The sequence below is a fragment of the Capricornis sumatraensis genome, chromosome 5 (genome assembly GCF_032405125.1).
Source record: "Capricornis sumatraensis isolate serow.1 chromosome 5, serow.2, whole genome shotgun sequence".
Lineage (NCBI taxonomy): Eukaryota > Metazoa > Chordata > Mammalia > Artiodactyla > Bovidae > Capricornis > Capricornis sumatraensis.
The window spans coordinates 66,754,896-66,770,201 of NC_091073.1; the positions used below are offsets into that span (position 1 = coordinate 66,754,896).

General features: G+C 34.7%; 1 protein-coding gene across 1 annotated transcript in view; it reads left to right on the forward strand.

The window, feature by feature from the left end:
• The window catches only part of DPY19L2 (dpy-19 like 2), a 93,440-nt gene that overhangs the window by 42,164 nt on the left and 35,970 nt on the right, over positions 1–15,306 (forward strand). Inside the window, exons 10-12 of the mRNA XM_068972835.1 lie at positions 6,038–6,115; positions 6,856–6,942; positions 12,569–12,628. Coding sequence (XP_068828936.1) covers positions 6,038–6,115; positions 6,856–6,942; positions 12,569–12,628 — 225 coding nt within the window. The remainder of the gene's footprint in view (positions 1–6,037; positions 6,116–6,855; positions 6,943–12,568; positions 12,629–15,306) is intronic.

The window sequence follows — 15,306 nt, forward strand, 5'->3', positions numbered from 1 at the left end:
ACCTGGGCTTTTGTTTGCTGGAAGATTTCTGATTACAGTTTCAATTTCCGTGCTTGTGATGGGTCTGTTAAGATTTTCTATTTCTTCCTGGTTCAGTTTTGGAAAGTTGTACTTTTCCAAGAATTTGTCCATTTCTTCCACGTTGTCCATTTTATTGGCATATAATTGCTGATAGTAGTCTCTTATGATCCTTTGTATTTCTGTGTTGTCTGTTGTGATCTCTCCATTTTCATTTCTAATTGATTTGATTTTTTTCTCCCTTTGTTTCTTGATGATTCTGGCTAATGGTTTGTCAATTTTATTTATCCTTTCAAAGAACCAGCTTTTGGCTTTGTTGATTTTTGCTATGGTCTCTTTTGTTTCTTTTGCATTTATTTCTGCCCTAATTTTTAAGATTTCTTTCCTTCTACTAACCCTGGGGTTCTCCATTTCTTCCTTTTCTAGTTGCTTTAGGTGTAGAGTTAGGTTATTTATTTGACTTTTTTTTTTGTTTCTTGAGGTATGCCTGTGTTGCCATGAACTTTCCTCTTAGCACTGCTTTTATAGTGTCCCACAGGTTTTGGGTTGTTGTGTTTTCATTTTCCTTCGTTTCTATGCATATTTTGATTTCTTTTTTGATTTCTTCTGTGATTTGTTGGTTATTCGGCAGCATATTGTTCAGCCTCCATATGTTGGAATTTTTAATAGTTTTTCTCCTGTAATTGAGATCTAATCTTAATGCATTATGGTCAGAAAAGATGCTTAGAATGATTTCAATTTTTTTGAATTTATTAAGGCAAGATTTATGGACCAGGATGTGATCTATCCTGGAGAAGGTTTCATCAGCACTTGAGAAAAAGGTGAAATTCATTGTTTTGGGGTGAAATGTCCTATAGATATCAATTAGGTCTAACTGGTCTATTGTATCATTTAAAGTTTGCATTTCTTTGTTAATTTTCTGTTTAGTTGATCTGCCCATAGGTGTGAGTGGGGTATTAAAGTCTCCCACTATTATTGTGTTATTGTTAATTTCCCCTTTCATACTTGTTAGCATTTGTCTTACATATTGTGGTGCTCCTATGTTGAGTGCATATATATTTATAATTGTTATATCTTCTTCTTGGATTGATCCTTTGATCATTATTTAGTGGCCTTCTTTGTCTCTTTTCACAGCCTTTGTTTTAAGGTCTATTTTATTGGATATGAGTAGTGCTACTCCTGCTTTCTTTTGGTCTCTATTTGCGTGGAATATCTTTTTCCAGCCCTTCACTTTCAGTCTGTATGTGTCCCTTGTTTTGAGGTGGGTCTCTTGTAGGCAGCATATATAGGGGTCTTGTTTTTGTATCCATTCAGCCAGTCTTTGCCTTTTGGTTGGGGCATTCAACCCATCTACGTTTAAGGTAGTTATTGATAAGTATGATCCCGTTGCCATTTACTTTGTTTTGGGTTCAGGTTTATACGCCCTTTTTGTGTTTCCTGTCTAGAGAATATCCTTTAGCATTTGTTGGAGAGCTGGTTTGGTGGTGCTGAATTCTCTCAGCTTTTGCTTGTCTGTAAAGCTTTTGATTTCTCCTTCATATTTGAATGAGATCCTTGCTGGGTACAGTAATCTGGGCTGTAGGTTATTTTCTTTCATCACTTTAAGTATGTCTTGCCATTCCCTCCCGGCCTGAAGAGTTTCTATTGAAAGATCAGCTGTTATCGTTATGGGAATCCCCTTTTGTGTTATTTGTTGTTTTTCCCTTGCTGCCTTTAATATTTGTTCTTTATGTTTGATCTTTGTTAATTTGATTAATATGTGTCTTGGGGTGTTTCGCCTTGGGTTGATCCTGTTTGGGACTCTCTGGGTTTCTTGGACTTGGGTGATTATTTCCTTCCCCATTTTAGGGAAGTTTTCAACTATTATCTCCTCAAGGATTTTCTCATGGTCTTTCTTTTTATCTTCTTCTTCTGGGACTCCTATGATTCGAATGTTGGAGCGTTTCATATTGTCCTGGAGGTCTCTGAGATTGTCCTCATTTCTTTTAATTCGTTTTTCTTTTTTCCTCTCTGATTCATTTATTTCTACCATTCTGTCTTCTATTTCACTAATCCTATCTTCTGCCTCCGTTATTCTACTATTTGTTGCCTCCAGAGTGTTTCTGATCTCATTTATTGCATTATTCATTATATATTGACTCTTTTTTTATTTCTTCTAGGTCCTTGTTAAACCTTTCTTGCATCTTCTTAATCCTTGTCTCCAGGCTATTTATCTGTGATTCCATTTTGATTTCAAGATTTTGGATCATTTTCACTATCATTAATTGGAATCCTCTATCAGGTAGATTCCCTATCTCTTCCTCCTTTGTTTGGTTTGGTGGACATTTGTCCTGTTACTTTACCTGCTGGGTATTCCTCTGTCTCTTCATCTTGGTTATATTGCTGCATTTGGGGTGGCCTTTCTGTATTCTGGAAATTTGTGGAGTTCTCTTTATTATGGAGTTTCCTCGCTGTGGGTGGGGTTGTATCAGTGGCTTGTCAAGGTTTCTTGGTTAGGGAAGCTTGTGTTGGAGTTCTGGTGGGTGGAGCTGGATTTCTTCTCTCTGGAGTGCAATGAAGTGTCCAGTAATGAGTTATGAGATGTCAATGGTTTTGGAGTAACTTTGAGCTGCCTGTATATTGAAGCTCAGGGGTGTGTTCCTGTGTTGCTGGAGAATTTGCATGGTATGTCTTGCTCTGGAACTTGTTGGCCCTTGGGTGGTGCTTGGTTTCAGTGTAGGTATGGAGGCGTTTGATGAGCTCCTGTCGATTAATGTTCCCTGGATTCAGGAGTTCTCTGATGTTCTCAGGCTTTGGACTTAAGCCTCCTGCTTCTGATTTTCAGTTTTATTTTATAGTAGCCTCAAGACTTCTCCATCTATACAGCACCAATGATAAAATATCTAGGTTAAAGATTAAAAGTTTCTCCACATTGAGGGACACCCAGAGAGGTTCACTGTTTTTGAAGACAATGATCTGCTTTTCTGGGTGCCTGATGTCTTCTGCCAGCATTCAGAAGTTGTTTTGTGGAATTTACTCAGCGTTGAAATGTTCTTTTGATGAATTTGTGAGGGAGAAAGTGGTCTCCCTGTCCTATTCCGCCGCCATCTTAGGACCGCATCTCATGTCACTTTTTTAGACTGTCTTCTTTCACTTAGCCATATGTATTTTAGGTTCCTTCATGTTTTTTCATGAAATGATAGCTTGTTTCTTTTCACTGATGAATAATATTCCGTTGTCTGAATGTACCACGGTTTGTTTATCCTTTCACCTCTTGAAAAGATCATGACTAGTCACCAAATAACATGATTTGGGATTCTATAAAAAATCATGTGAAGCTTTTGAGTGGGCAAAAGATTTCGGCTCAATTCGGTAAGTGCCCAGGATTGTGATTGATGGACTGTATGGTAAGATTGATTTTGTAAGAAATTGCCAGTTGTGTCAAGTTTTTGAATTTCAGCCACTCTAATAGGTGTGTAGCAGTATCTTGTTTTTCTGAATCACCGTTCCCTAATGTAGTATTGTCTTTCTCATCTTTATATGTGCTTATTTGCCCTCTGCATATCTTCTTTGATTAGGTATTTGTTCTGATATTTTGCCCACTTTTAAATTGGGTTATTTGTTTTCTTATTTCTGAGTTTTGAGAGTTCTTAGTATTTATATGCTAGACCTTTATTAGATATGAGTTATGTAATGATTTTCTCAAAACACCTGGCTTGTCTTTTAGTTTTTTTATAGTGTCTTTTGTGGAGCTGGAATTTTTAATTTTAAGGAAGTTCAGTTTATCAGTTTTTTCCCATGAATCATGCTTGTGCTTGTCTATCTAAAAACTCATCCTTAAACAAGATCGCCTTGACTTTCTCCTGTATTATCTTTTAGAAGTTTTTTAGTCTGTGTTCTACATTTAAATCTAAGATAAATTTATGTCAGTTTTTGAAAGACGTAATGTGTAGATCTAGATTTTTTTTTTTAATACATGCATGTCCAAGTCTTCCAGCACATTTTACTGAAAAGACTGTCATTTCTCCATTGAATTACCTTTGCTCTGTTGTCAAAGCGCAGTTGCCTGTGATTGCATGGATCTGTTTTGGAATTCTCTATTTTATTCCTTTGGTCAGTTTGTTTATTTTTTCTCCAGTACCATGATGTCTTGATTACAGAAACTTTATAGTAAGTCTTAAAGTCAGTTTCATACTCTATTTAAGTGTTTACTCTTTGCTTTTGGTTATAAGCAGTTTTTACTACGACATGTCTAAGTGTGGTTAGGTTTTATTTGTTATAATTTAGCCTTTGCTGTGGGTTAGTTATGAATCAGGGCTTGATTTTTTTTTTTCTGTAGATTTTGGGAACTTCTCAGGTATAATGTCTTTTAAGTATAAATCCCTCAACCCTTTCTGAGATGTAAATTATGATCTTTACACTGTATGTTTTACATCTCTTATGTTCTTTCATATGTTGTTCATTCATCCTTTTGTCACTTAATGCTTTCTTCTGATGTATCTTCCAATTTAATCACTTGTTTGTTTGCATGTGTTTCACCTGCTTTTAAACCCATCTTTGACTTCTTATTATTGATTATTGTAATACTAGTTGTACATTTTTATTTTATTTTTTATGGCTTTCAGTACCCTCCTGGAATTTTCAATCTTCTGTATTATTTGTGTGCATATGTGAAACGTAGAGTCTGTGTCTGATGATACCAGACATGTTTTTGAATGATTTGTGAGCTAAGAGTAGTTTTTACATTTTTATAATGTTTAAAAAACATAGAAGAATATAGAGTTGAGTCTGCATGTGGCCTATAAATCATAATACATTTACTATCTGGCTTTTTCCATAAAAAGTTTGCTGACCCCTGAACTAGATTTGGATTCTTCTTAGATCTGTTTCTGTTGTCTTAGTGATAATGTCATATCTCCTCCTACATCTGATTAGTTTTGATATGGTATTGGACATTGTACATGAACAATTTGAGTTCAATAGAGTTATTTGAGACTAAGATGATATTCACTTCTTTCAGAGAAAAGTAAATTTTCTTCCAGCAGGCAAATACAGGGACTAACAATCTTTAATCATACTCCTGCAATCAGAGAATGAGATAATTCAAAGATGGGATTCGGTATTTAGGAGGGATGCTTTGATTTCTGGTTGCCTGTTATCTAGGGGCTTCCCAGGTAGCTTAGCGGTAAAGAATCCACCTGCCAATGCAGAGACACAGGAGACATGAGTTCAATCCCTTTGTCAGGAAGATCCTCTGGAGGAGGAAATGGCAACCCACTCCAGTATCCTTGCCTGGAGAATATCAGGTCAGAGGAACACTGGGGGCTGCAGGCCATGGGGTTGCAAAGAGTCAGACATGACTGAGTGGCTGAGCACTCACACTTGCAGTATAACTCTTCGAAGTCCCAAACCAAATCTTAAGGACTTAGCAGGGATCTCACTTTTGGGATTACCTGACTGTTGAGTATTAGAAACCTCTCAACTGCCTCTCAGCTGGCAGGCATCTGCTACTGATGGAGTTGACAGATGCCTCTGGAAGAAAAGTGACCCAAAATGTCATGCTCATCTGTGTAGATTTCTATCTTTTCTCTGCTCTTAGCTTCCTAATTCTTTTATGCCTTATTAGTAGTCTGTGGCTTTCATACAGGTTGTTGTTGTTTAGTTGCCAAGTCGTGTCTGACTCTTTTGCAACCCAATGGGCTGTAGCCTGCCAGGCTCCTCTGTCCATGTGATTTCCCAGGCAAGAATGCTGAAGTGGGTTTCCATTTTCTTCTCCAGGGTATCTTCCCAAGCCAGGAACTGAACCCATATCTCCTGCTTGGCAAGCAGATTCTTTATCACTGAGTCACTGGGAAGCCTTTCATACAAGTAGTTTTAGTATTTTTTTGAGCTGTTCCAGTCATTAGTGAGGAGGTTGGTTCACATTATTCTGACTTTAATTATTAGAAATATGACTGTCCTCTTACAATTACTTTGCTAATGAATACGGAAATGCTTTTCTACATTTTTTCACTTCTGCTTTTTTATGTTTTTATTTCAGATAGCCTCATTATTTCCTATGTATATTGTGGGGTACATTGAGCCAAACAAGTTTCAAAAGATAATTCATGCGAACATGGTAAAGTTTTAAATACTTATAAGTCATATATTGAAATAAGATTTCAGAGTTTATAAAATAACTGACTGTTTTATTTACCTCCTCTCAGGTAGTGTTTAATACATATGATGCTGATAATATTAGAAGGATAACTGAATGACATATTAGAGTAACTCTGCTTTCAACTAGACTGCAGATGTTTTATACTCAATGAAACTTAAAAATTTTTTGTTTTATTATTATTGTTGCTACTTTTGAAACTGCCTTTTCTCTCTGAGACCTGAGATTTTTTAATACTTTGCATGACTGTAAATGTTTTTCCATTAATGTTTTTATTAGTTTCCAAACACATCTCCTTTAAGAAAATAAAAAATGAAAATCTTTACTAAGAATGTAAAATAAAACTTCCTTATTGAGAGAAGTCCTTAAGTAGTTTAACAAAACTCAGATTAGAAAACTAATACTTATAACTGAGTCTTTCTTTTGATATCATTCCATTATTAAATCAGTAGAAATAATTGTTTTTCCTTTGTGCCAGGTTGCAAATGAGAAAAAAATTAAATTCTATTATATAATATTTATGGTGTTGAAGGTACTTAGAGCCTGTCAGTGTGTTGAAATTGTTATCACTTTGGTCAAGATCTATTTATTAATATTCTATGCAAATAAAGTTTATATTAGAAATGACTGTATCCTTGTAGACAAAGTATGCATTATGATATTTATCTAATAACTATAAAATGTATTTATTCAATTTTCAGATTTCAGTTTTCCTTTGTTTTGTATTCATGTTTGGAAATCCAATGTATTTATCTTCTTACTATTCTTCATCTCTGGTAATAACGTTGGTGAGTGTTTGTTAAACTCATAAAGATTTTTCTTTACCTTCAAATAGCAATTTTAACCGTTTAATGTAGGTTAGAAAGAATAAATGGGTTTCCCAAGTGGCACTAGGGATAAAGAATCTGCCTGCTGATGCAGGAGATGCAAAAGATGTGGGTTCAATCCCTGGGTTGGGAAGATCCCCTGGAGTAGGAAATGGCAACCTGCTCCAGTATTCTTGCCTGAAAAATTCCATGGACAGAGGAGCCTAATGGGTTATAGTCTATGAAGTCACCAAGAGTCGGACAAGACTGAGCACAACAACAATTAACAAGAACAAATAGGGCCCTTTCTGGATTATTACTCACAAGAAAAGTTTTTCTGAGATAATGCTTTTCTTTATCTCATCCTTAAAAAATAATATAAGAAAGGTTTACCTTTTTAAGCCAATACCCCAGTAACTATTTTTTAAATAATAAAGTAATGACTTACTTTTTAAAATATGCCATAATTTATGATAAAAATTATTTATTTCCTTCTAAGTCACTTCAGTAGGCTAAATACTTATTGCAGTGACACTGCCATTGCCCAGAGCATTTTTGGAATTCCTCTGAATTGCCTTCACAGACTGTGGCACATTCTTTTGAATATCCTCAATGGTGGCAAATCTTCGTCTTTCAAGGGTGGATTTGATTTTTGGAAACGACCAAAGTCTTGTGACTAAGGTGGGTGATTGGACTGGATAATACAGATCTTGATAAAAATATGGTGTGACAATAGTGATAAGACCAATTTTCTTGCACCCATAAGGAAATAAACTCTGAATTATAAAGTTTATAAAGAGGAGTTCCAAACTGTTTTGAGCAATGGCAACATAAATTAGAATAAGTGTATAGTCTCCTCATGTAACTTACTTTCATGGAATAACTCTCATTTGAAGTTGTATTTGGAATGGCGGTTCAGTAAATCAGTTTTATTACCTTATAGTCACACTTTTGATGTTCATATGCCAGTACCTGGAATGTTCTCCTTCACTGGAATTTTCCTGGGATATTCCCTTTCCACAATGATCAGAAAATGATAATACAGAAATACCAAAATACAGCACTTTTCCATATATGGTGCATTGATTGAATCTTCGAGATTTAAGGTTTTTTCCCCCACTTTTCAAAGTTGAAGTATAGTTGTTTTACAATGTTTCGCCAATTTCTGCTGTAGAGCAAAGTGACTCAGTTATACACACACACACACACATTCTTGAAATTTAGGTTTTTAACATTTTTATCTCCCCATACTTTTTTTTTTTTTTTGCGGCACAGTGAGTAAGCTCTCCTCTTTCTATCTCCAAAAACCACAGGCTCTTTTCAGCATTTTGCCCAACATTTTCAGCATTACAGAGTAGAGAACTTGCTATATTCTGCTCATCCACCTCTTTTTCTGAAAACCTTTTTTATTTTAAAATATAGCAGATGTAGAAAACTTTATAAAACCAATATTTCATATACTGACTAATACTGATAAGTATTAATAATACTGTTTTTAAGGACTGTTATACATCCTTAAAATACCATCACATCAAAGCCAGAACTTTTTCAACCATTCGAGAAGCCCTTCACGTGACCTAGAGGAGCTCTAAAACAGTAGCATCTATCTTGGCTATGGTCAAGATCACTTGATCACTCCAAGCTTTTCCTTATAATTTTATCAAGCTTCTGTTTTTAATCTACAGGCTTCTAATATGTCTCCATGTTTTCTTCCTGGAATATTTATTTGTTGAAAAACCTGGGTCATTGAACATGTGAAGGGTTCTGTGATCTAGATTTAACTCTCTGAGTCATTATGAGGCAGCTTTACATCTTCTTTGTCTTCTGTATTAATACTTGAATCTAAAGCTTAGACATGTTCAAGTTTAATACCTTTGGCAAGTCTATAGTATTGTTCTTTAAGCAGAAAGCACTTATTATCTGGTACCTCTCTTTTTATGATCACAGCCTCCAGTGCTTAGTACCAGATTCATTAATTCAATAAGGATTGCAAAATTCTGATCTTCTAATCCCCCAGTTACCGTTTATATATGAAAAGTACATGTCTAAATCAGTGGAGTTGGGAGGAGGTAGAAAAATATTTGAAGAAATCATGACCAAAAATTTTCCAAATTTGATGAAAATTACGATCTTCTGGATGAAGGATTTCAATGAATCTCAAGTACAAGAAACATAAAGCTATATAGTAAGGCATATTATCAGTTTGTTCAAGGTCAGTGGTAAAATATTAAGAGCAGCAAGAGAAGTAAGACATATTAAATATAGAAGAACAGAGAGTAAGGATGTCAGATTTTGCATAAGAAAAAAATACAAGCAATAAAACAGTCAAGCAACATCTTTAAAATACTTAAAAAGGCTATCTACAATTCTGTATTCAGCAAACATGTCTTTCAAGAATGAAGGCAAAACAAAGAGTTTATAACCAGCAGTTTTACACTAAAAGAAATATTAAAGAAGGTCCTTCATATGAAAGGAATATATTATAATATTAGATATCAGTCTGGCTCTATGAAAGGCACTGGAAATAGTAGCTAAAGATTTTCCTACCATTTGTGACAACATGGGTAAACCTTGACATAATACTATGTGAAATAAGTCAGACAGAGAAAGACAGCTACAGTCTTTCCATTTGTGTCTTCTTTAATTTCTTTCAACAGTGTTTTCAGTGTATAAACCTTTCACCTCTTTGGTTATGTTTCTCCTTACTATTTTATAATTTTTAGGCTATTGTGAATAGCATTATTTTCTTAATTTCCTTTTTAGGTAGTTCATTGTTAATGTATAGAAATACAACATAGTTTCTTTATTGAGTTTGTACCCTGCTACTTTGCAGAACTTATTAGTTCTAACACTGTGTGTGTGTATAGAATCTTTAGTGTCTTCTACATTTAAGATGATGCCATCTGTGAACAGAGATAATTTTACATTTTCCTTGTTCCTGATCTTAGAGGAAAGCTTTTAGTTTTTCACTATTGAGTATGATGTTAGCAATGGGATTTTCAAATATGATTTTAATTATGTTGAGATAATTTCCCTTTAGTTTGTTGAGAGTTTTTATCATGAAAGGGTGTCAGATTTTATCAAATGTTTTTCTGCATTGATTGAAATGATTATGTGATTTTTATCGCTTGTTACGTTGAACCATCCTAGCATTTCAAAGGTAATTCTCACTTGACCTTGATCCTTTAATGTGATGATAAATTTGGTTTGATAATATTTTGATAAGAACTTTCGCATCTGTGTTCATCTGGGATATTCGTCTATAGTTTTGTTTTCTTGTAGTGGCCTTGTCTAACTTTGGTATCAGAAACATGCTGACCTTATACAATATGTTTGGAATTATTCCTTTCTCTTCAGTTTTTTCGAAGAGTTTGAGAAGGATTGACATTAGTTCTTCTTGAAATATTTGGCAGAATTCACCAGTAAAGCCCACTGGTCCCTCTTTTGTTTTTTGAGAGATTTTTGAATATGATTCAATATCCTTACTAGTTATAATGTGATCAGAGTTTTTCTTCCTTCATGATTCTGTCTTGGTAGATTATATGCTTCTAGAAATGGATCCATTTTTTTAAATAATATAATACATTGACATTTAATTGTTCATAGTAGTCTCTTACCTATTTTGCTTGTGTTTAGTTGTTAAAGATGGGAAAGTAAATTTCTTTCCTGTTGTACCAACTTTGACCACAGGAGAAAGTTCCCTCTTGATTGATTTTAATTATTTTTGTGGTGAAAAGTACCATGTTTCTAGGAATAAGAAATATACATCTTATACTCAGAAAATACCACTCTCTCTCCTCCCTTCCACCTCATTCTCTCCACTTTTCTTTTTACTTTGGTCCTGCCTATTTCTTTTAAAAAAATATTTATTTATTTGGCTGTGTTGGGTCCTAGGATCTTCATTGCATAATGTGGGATCTTTCATTGTGGCACACGGACTGTCCATTTGTGGCGAGGAGGCCCAGTTGCTTTGAGGCACATGTGATCTTAGTTCCCTAACCAGGGACTGAACCTGCGTCCCCTGCATTGCAGTGTAGATTCTTAACCACAGGGACTTCACCAGGGATGTCCCCTCCCTATTTCTGATAGCTCATTGGTTTTCTAGTTTACCCATTTACTTTTTTCTTTTTTGCACTAATAAATATTACATATATATTTAATCATAACCCCTCTTAATTACATGAAAGGTAGCATACTATAGTCTTTTGCATTTTTGATTTATCAACCTATCCTGGGTATCACTTAGTAACCTTTCCTGGATAGAGATCTTCAACCTTCCTTATAATTTCATAGTAAGTATTCCCTTCTGCATATTCTATAGATAATTTAACCACTGTCCTATGTCTGGGCACTTGGTTTATTTCTTGTATTTTCCATTTACAAGCAATTTTGCATTGTATAATATGGTACATTTATATTTTTCTGTTGTTGGAAGTTCAGGAAGTCTGGTTCATCTTGGACCAAATAGATGATAGAAAATTCTCCTCCAGATCTAAACAATACACAGGCCTAAGATTTGTTTCTCATTGGAGCCTTTGTTTTTCAATACCAACTTGAGAATAAACAAATACCTTACCAACTTGCAGAGACAGTAGTAGAAGTATTCCTAGTCCCTGTACATCTTTGTCAGTTTAGACTACTATAATAAAAATACCAGACGGGGTAGCTTTTGTAGAAATCTACTTCTTACAATTCTAAATGCTGGAATGTGCAAGATCAAGATGTCACCTGATTTAGTTCATGGTAAGAGCTTTCTTTTTGATTTATAGACAGATATCTCCTTTGTCCTCCCATGATGGATAAAGGGATTTTCTTTATGTCTTTTCTTAGAAAGGCATTAAGCCCATCTATGAAGTTCCCACTTTCATAATGTTATATAATTACCTCACAAAGTTTCCACATCTAAATATGTTGCATTTGAGATTATCATTTCAACATATGGATTTGTACAGGGATATATAAATATTTAGTTGATAGCATCAAGGATCCCAGGGATTTTGAGGATCCCAGCTGTCTGCATGAGTCTTAACCTTACATTGCTTCAATTCACTTCTGCTGCCCTCCCTTTTAATATAAGCTCACATTTGTAACCCTGTATCTCTGGTCTACAGACCTCCTTAAAAACTGTCATAGGTTCTCTCCTAATTAATGGTTTAGTTTTTAAAAATCACCTCCTTTCCTTGGCACCCGATAAGTATCTTTTCTTTCTTATAAATTCAGTTAGACATATTTTTTAACATTTTAAAATATGTGGCAGTTTGGAGAGGAAGAATTCTCCTTTTGCTGGGTAACTTATGTGTACACTTGCATGGAATGTACCTTTCCTGCACCATCTGCCTCCTCAGAGGAGTTTTCATACATAAAACATCCCAAGTAACTTAGTGAGGAATTAACTTGATGCTAGAGTCAACTTTTTGGCAGAGAAAGCATTTGGCTGTCACACCCCTCAAAATTTTCCATGTCCAAATTCAGAAAAATCAACAATGAAGGAAAATGTCTGGTGATAACCAAGGTAGAAGGGGTTGGCTACATGATTTTTGAAATGTATCATTCATATAAAGTATAAATGTTAATTTTATTTAATTATTTTATTTTATATGCATTTTAGGTGATAATTCTAAAGAGAAATAAAATTCAAAGATTTGGAGTATCTGAACTCTACTTTTGGGTAAGGTTCAACATTTTTACCACAATTTCTTCAAATCCTTCTTTATTTCTATAAACTGAATACAAATAATGTACTTTAAGAATTGAATGATTTATAGTTAACAAATACTAAAGCTACTTTCACAAGGTGGGAAATAATCCTTAGCAACACCTACAAGTCCTTTTCAAGAAGTTAGTTCATTTATTTCAGCACTACTTTCAGGCCCTTGTTCTTTACTTTTCATTCTGCTATACCCCTACTACCTGGCTTTTAATTTTTTTTTCTATTTGCTTTGAGGTTTTTTTTTTTTTTCTTTAGACTTAGTAACCTTCTCTTCAACATAACTCAGTCTGTAGTTCTGTCCCTGCTGTCCCTGTTTGTTTTTTCTGCATTTATTCATCATCAATCTTTCCTTCATTTTCCATCTTTAGATTCTTATTATCTTTGTCTTTTTAACATTTTCCTTACAATCTCACAGTCCCTTTTTAATTTCAACTCAGCCACTACCTGGTCTTTGTTTCACTTGTCCCCAAATGTACACATGAGTGGCCCAGGTCACCTTTATACTTGTGTGTTATGTTACAAAGTAAAGTAAGTATTTTATTAGGTAGGTGTTGTGATGACTTACCTCTTATAATATCAGGCAGATAACATTCTTTTTCTCTGGGTCTTTAATGTACTCTTTCTAAAAAATAAAATCTGCCATATAGAAGAACTGTGTGATTACATATTATATATTGTTATGGTAAAACTGGAAAATAAAAGGTAAATATCTACTCAGAATGCAAATGAACAAAATGGGATGAGTTGCCAGTTTCTCATTACTGGAAGCATTCTCCCATAACCATGATGAAAATACACTTAAGTTATTGAATTACATTACCTTTCTAATGTATGATGTATGAGTTTATTTTATTTTAGAAAAATTGTCAATGCCTGTTTTTTAAAAGATTAAACCAAGATATCAAAAGAAAATTTTAAGATTTTTATATAATAATTGAACTCAAAAGAAAAGCAAAATTTTAATTACAAATCATTGTAAAATGACAGCAAATCAGCAGTGCCTGTGGATATTTAGGGGATTCTGCCAACATTGTGCTCAGAGGAGAGTTTATTGTCTTGTATATTTTCAGTTTTAGATCAGAAAGAATAAAAAGCTTTCAACTCAAGAATTTCAAAGAAACAAAAATCTGAATCAGAGAAAAGATATTATGAATATTCAGCTTATATGTATGTTTTTAAACTGATATAATTAATACCACCAGTCTCTTGCAAAAGGGAGAAATGAACCATCATAGTCATCTAAACAGCATAAAAGATATTCTCCCTTTATATGGCTAATTTTTTTTGAAAAGAGTAAAAGAAAAGGCAAAACTGTTTTGAACTGACACTTTTTTTTTTTATGAAAACATCTATTTTATTACCCAAGTAATTCTTACATGCCTATGGAATAAAGATTATGTTGCATATCTTATTCTGTCATAATTGGGAAATTTTAAAACAAGGAAATCCTTATGTTTTTGAGTTGAATGATAGTAAAACAATGTATAGGAAAATTGTCACTTATGAGTGATCAAATCCTAATTTTAATATTCTTTACCATCATGTGGTTAGTTGGAAGAAAGACTCTTTTTCCCCTTGCTAGGTACTAGGTATTCTCTATTTTTAGCTTCTGTGTATCTTTAGAAAGATAAATATTTATGACATAAAGCCTAAACAAGTACTTTTAGGCCTAAGTGATTCACTTAGAGTTTTCCTCAATAGGAGCAAACTCAGTGCTTAATAGGAGACCTCAGTTTTTAGTTGCAAGGTAAATATTGAACTGAGCTTATGCTGAAATTTACTCAAAACCCAAGGGGAACTCTTTGTGTATCATAAAGAATGTAAATCCTTACAAAAAGGAAAACAAAATCTTACTAGTAATCTAAAGCTCAACGTTCAGAAAACTAAGATCATGGCATCTGGTCCCATCACTTCATGGGAAATAGATAGGGAAACAGTGTCATACTTTATTTTTTTGGACTCCAAAATCACCACAGATGGTGATTACAGCCATGCAATTAAAAAACGCTTAGTCCTTAGAAGGAAAGTTGTGACCAACATAGATGGCATATTGAAAAGTAGAGATATTACTTTGCCAACAAAGGTCCGTCTAGTCAAGAAGGCTATGGTTTTTCCAGAAGTTATGTATGGATGTGAGAGTTGGACTGTGAAGAAAGCTGAGTGCTGAAGAATTGATGCTTTGAACTGTGGTGTTGGAGAAAACTCTTGAGAGTCCCTTGGACTGCAAGGAGATCCAACCAGTCCATTCTAGAGGAGATCAGTCCTGGGTATTCATTGGAAGGACTGATGCTAAAGCTGAAACACCAATACTTTGGCCACCTCATGCGAAGAGCTGACTCAATGGAAAAGACTCTGATGCTGGGAGGAATTGGGGGCAGGAGGAGAAGGGGACAACAGAGGATGAGATGGCTGGATGGCATCACTGACTCGATGGAGTGAGTTTGAGTGAACTCTGGGAGTTGGTGATGGACAGGGAGGCCTGGCGTGCTGCAGTTCATGGGGTCGCAAAGAGTCGGACACAACTGAGCGACTGAACTGAACTGAAGGTCAGGCAAGAACAGTATGATTAAGCCTGGGTTTACTCATGAACACTCAGGGAGACCTGGGTTCAATCCCTGGGTTGGCAAGATCTCCTG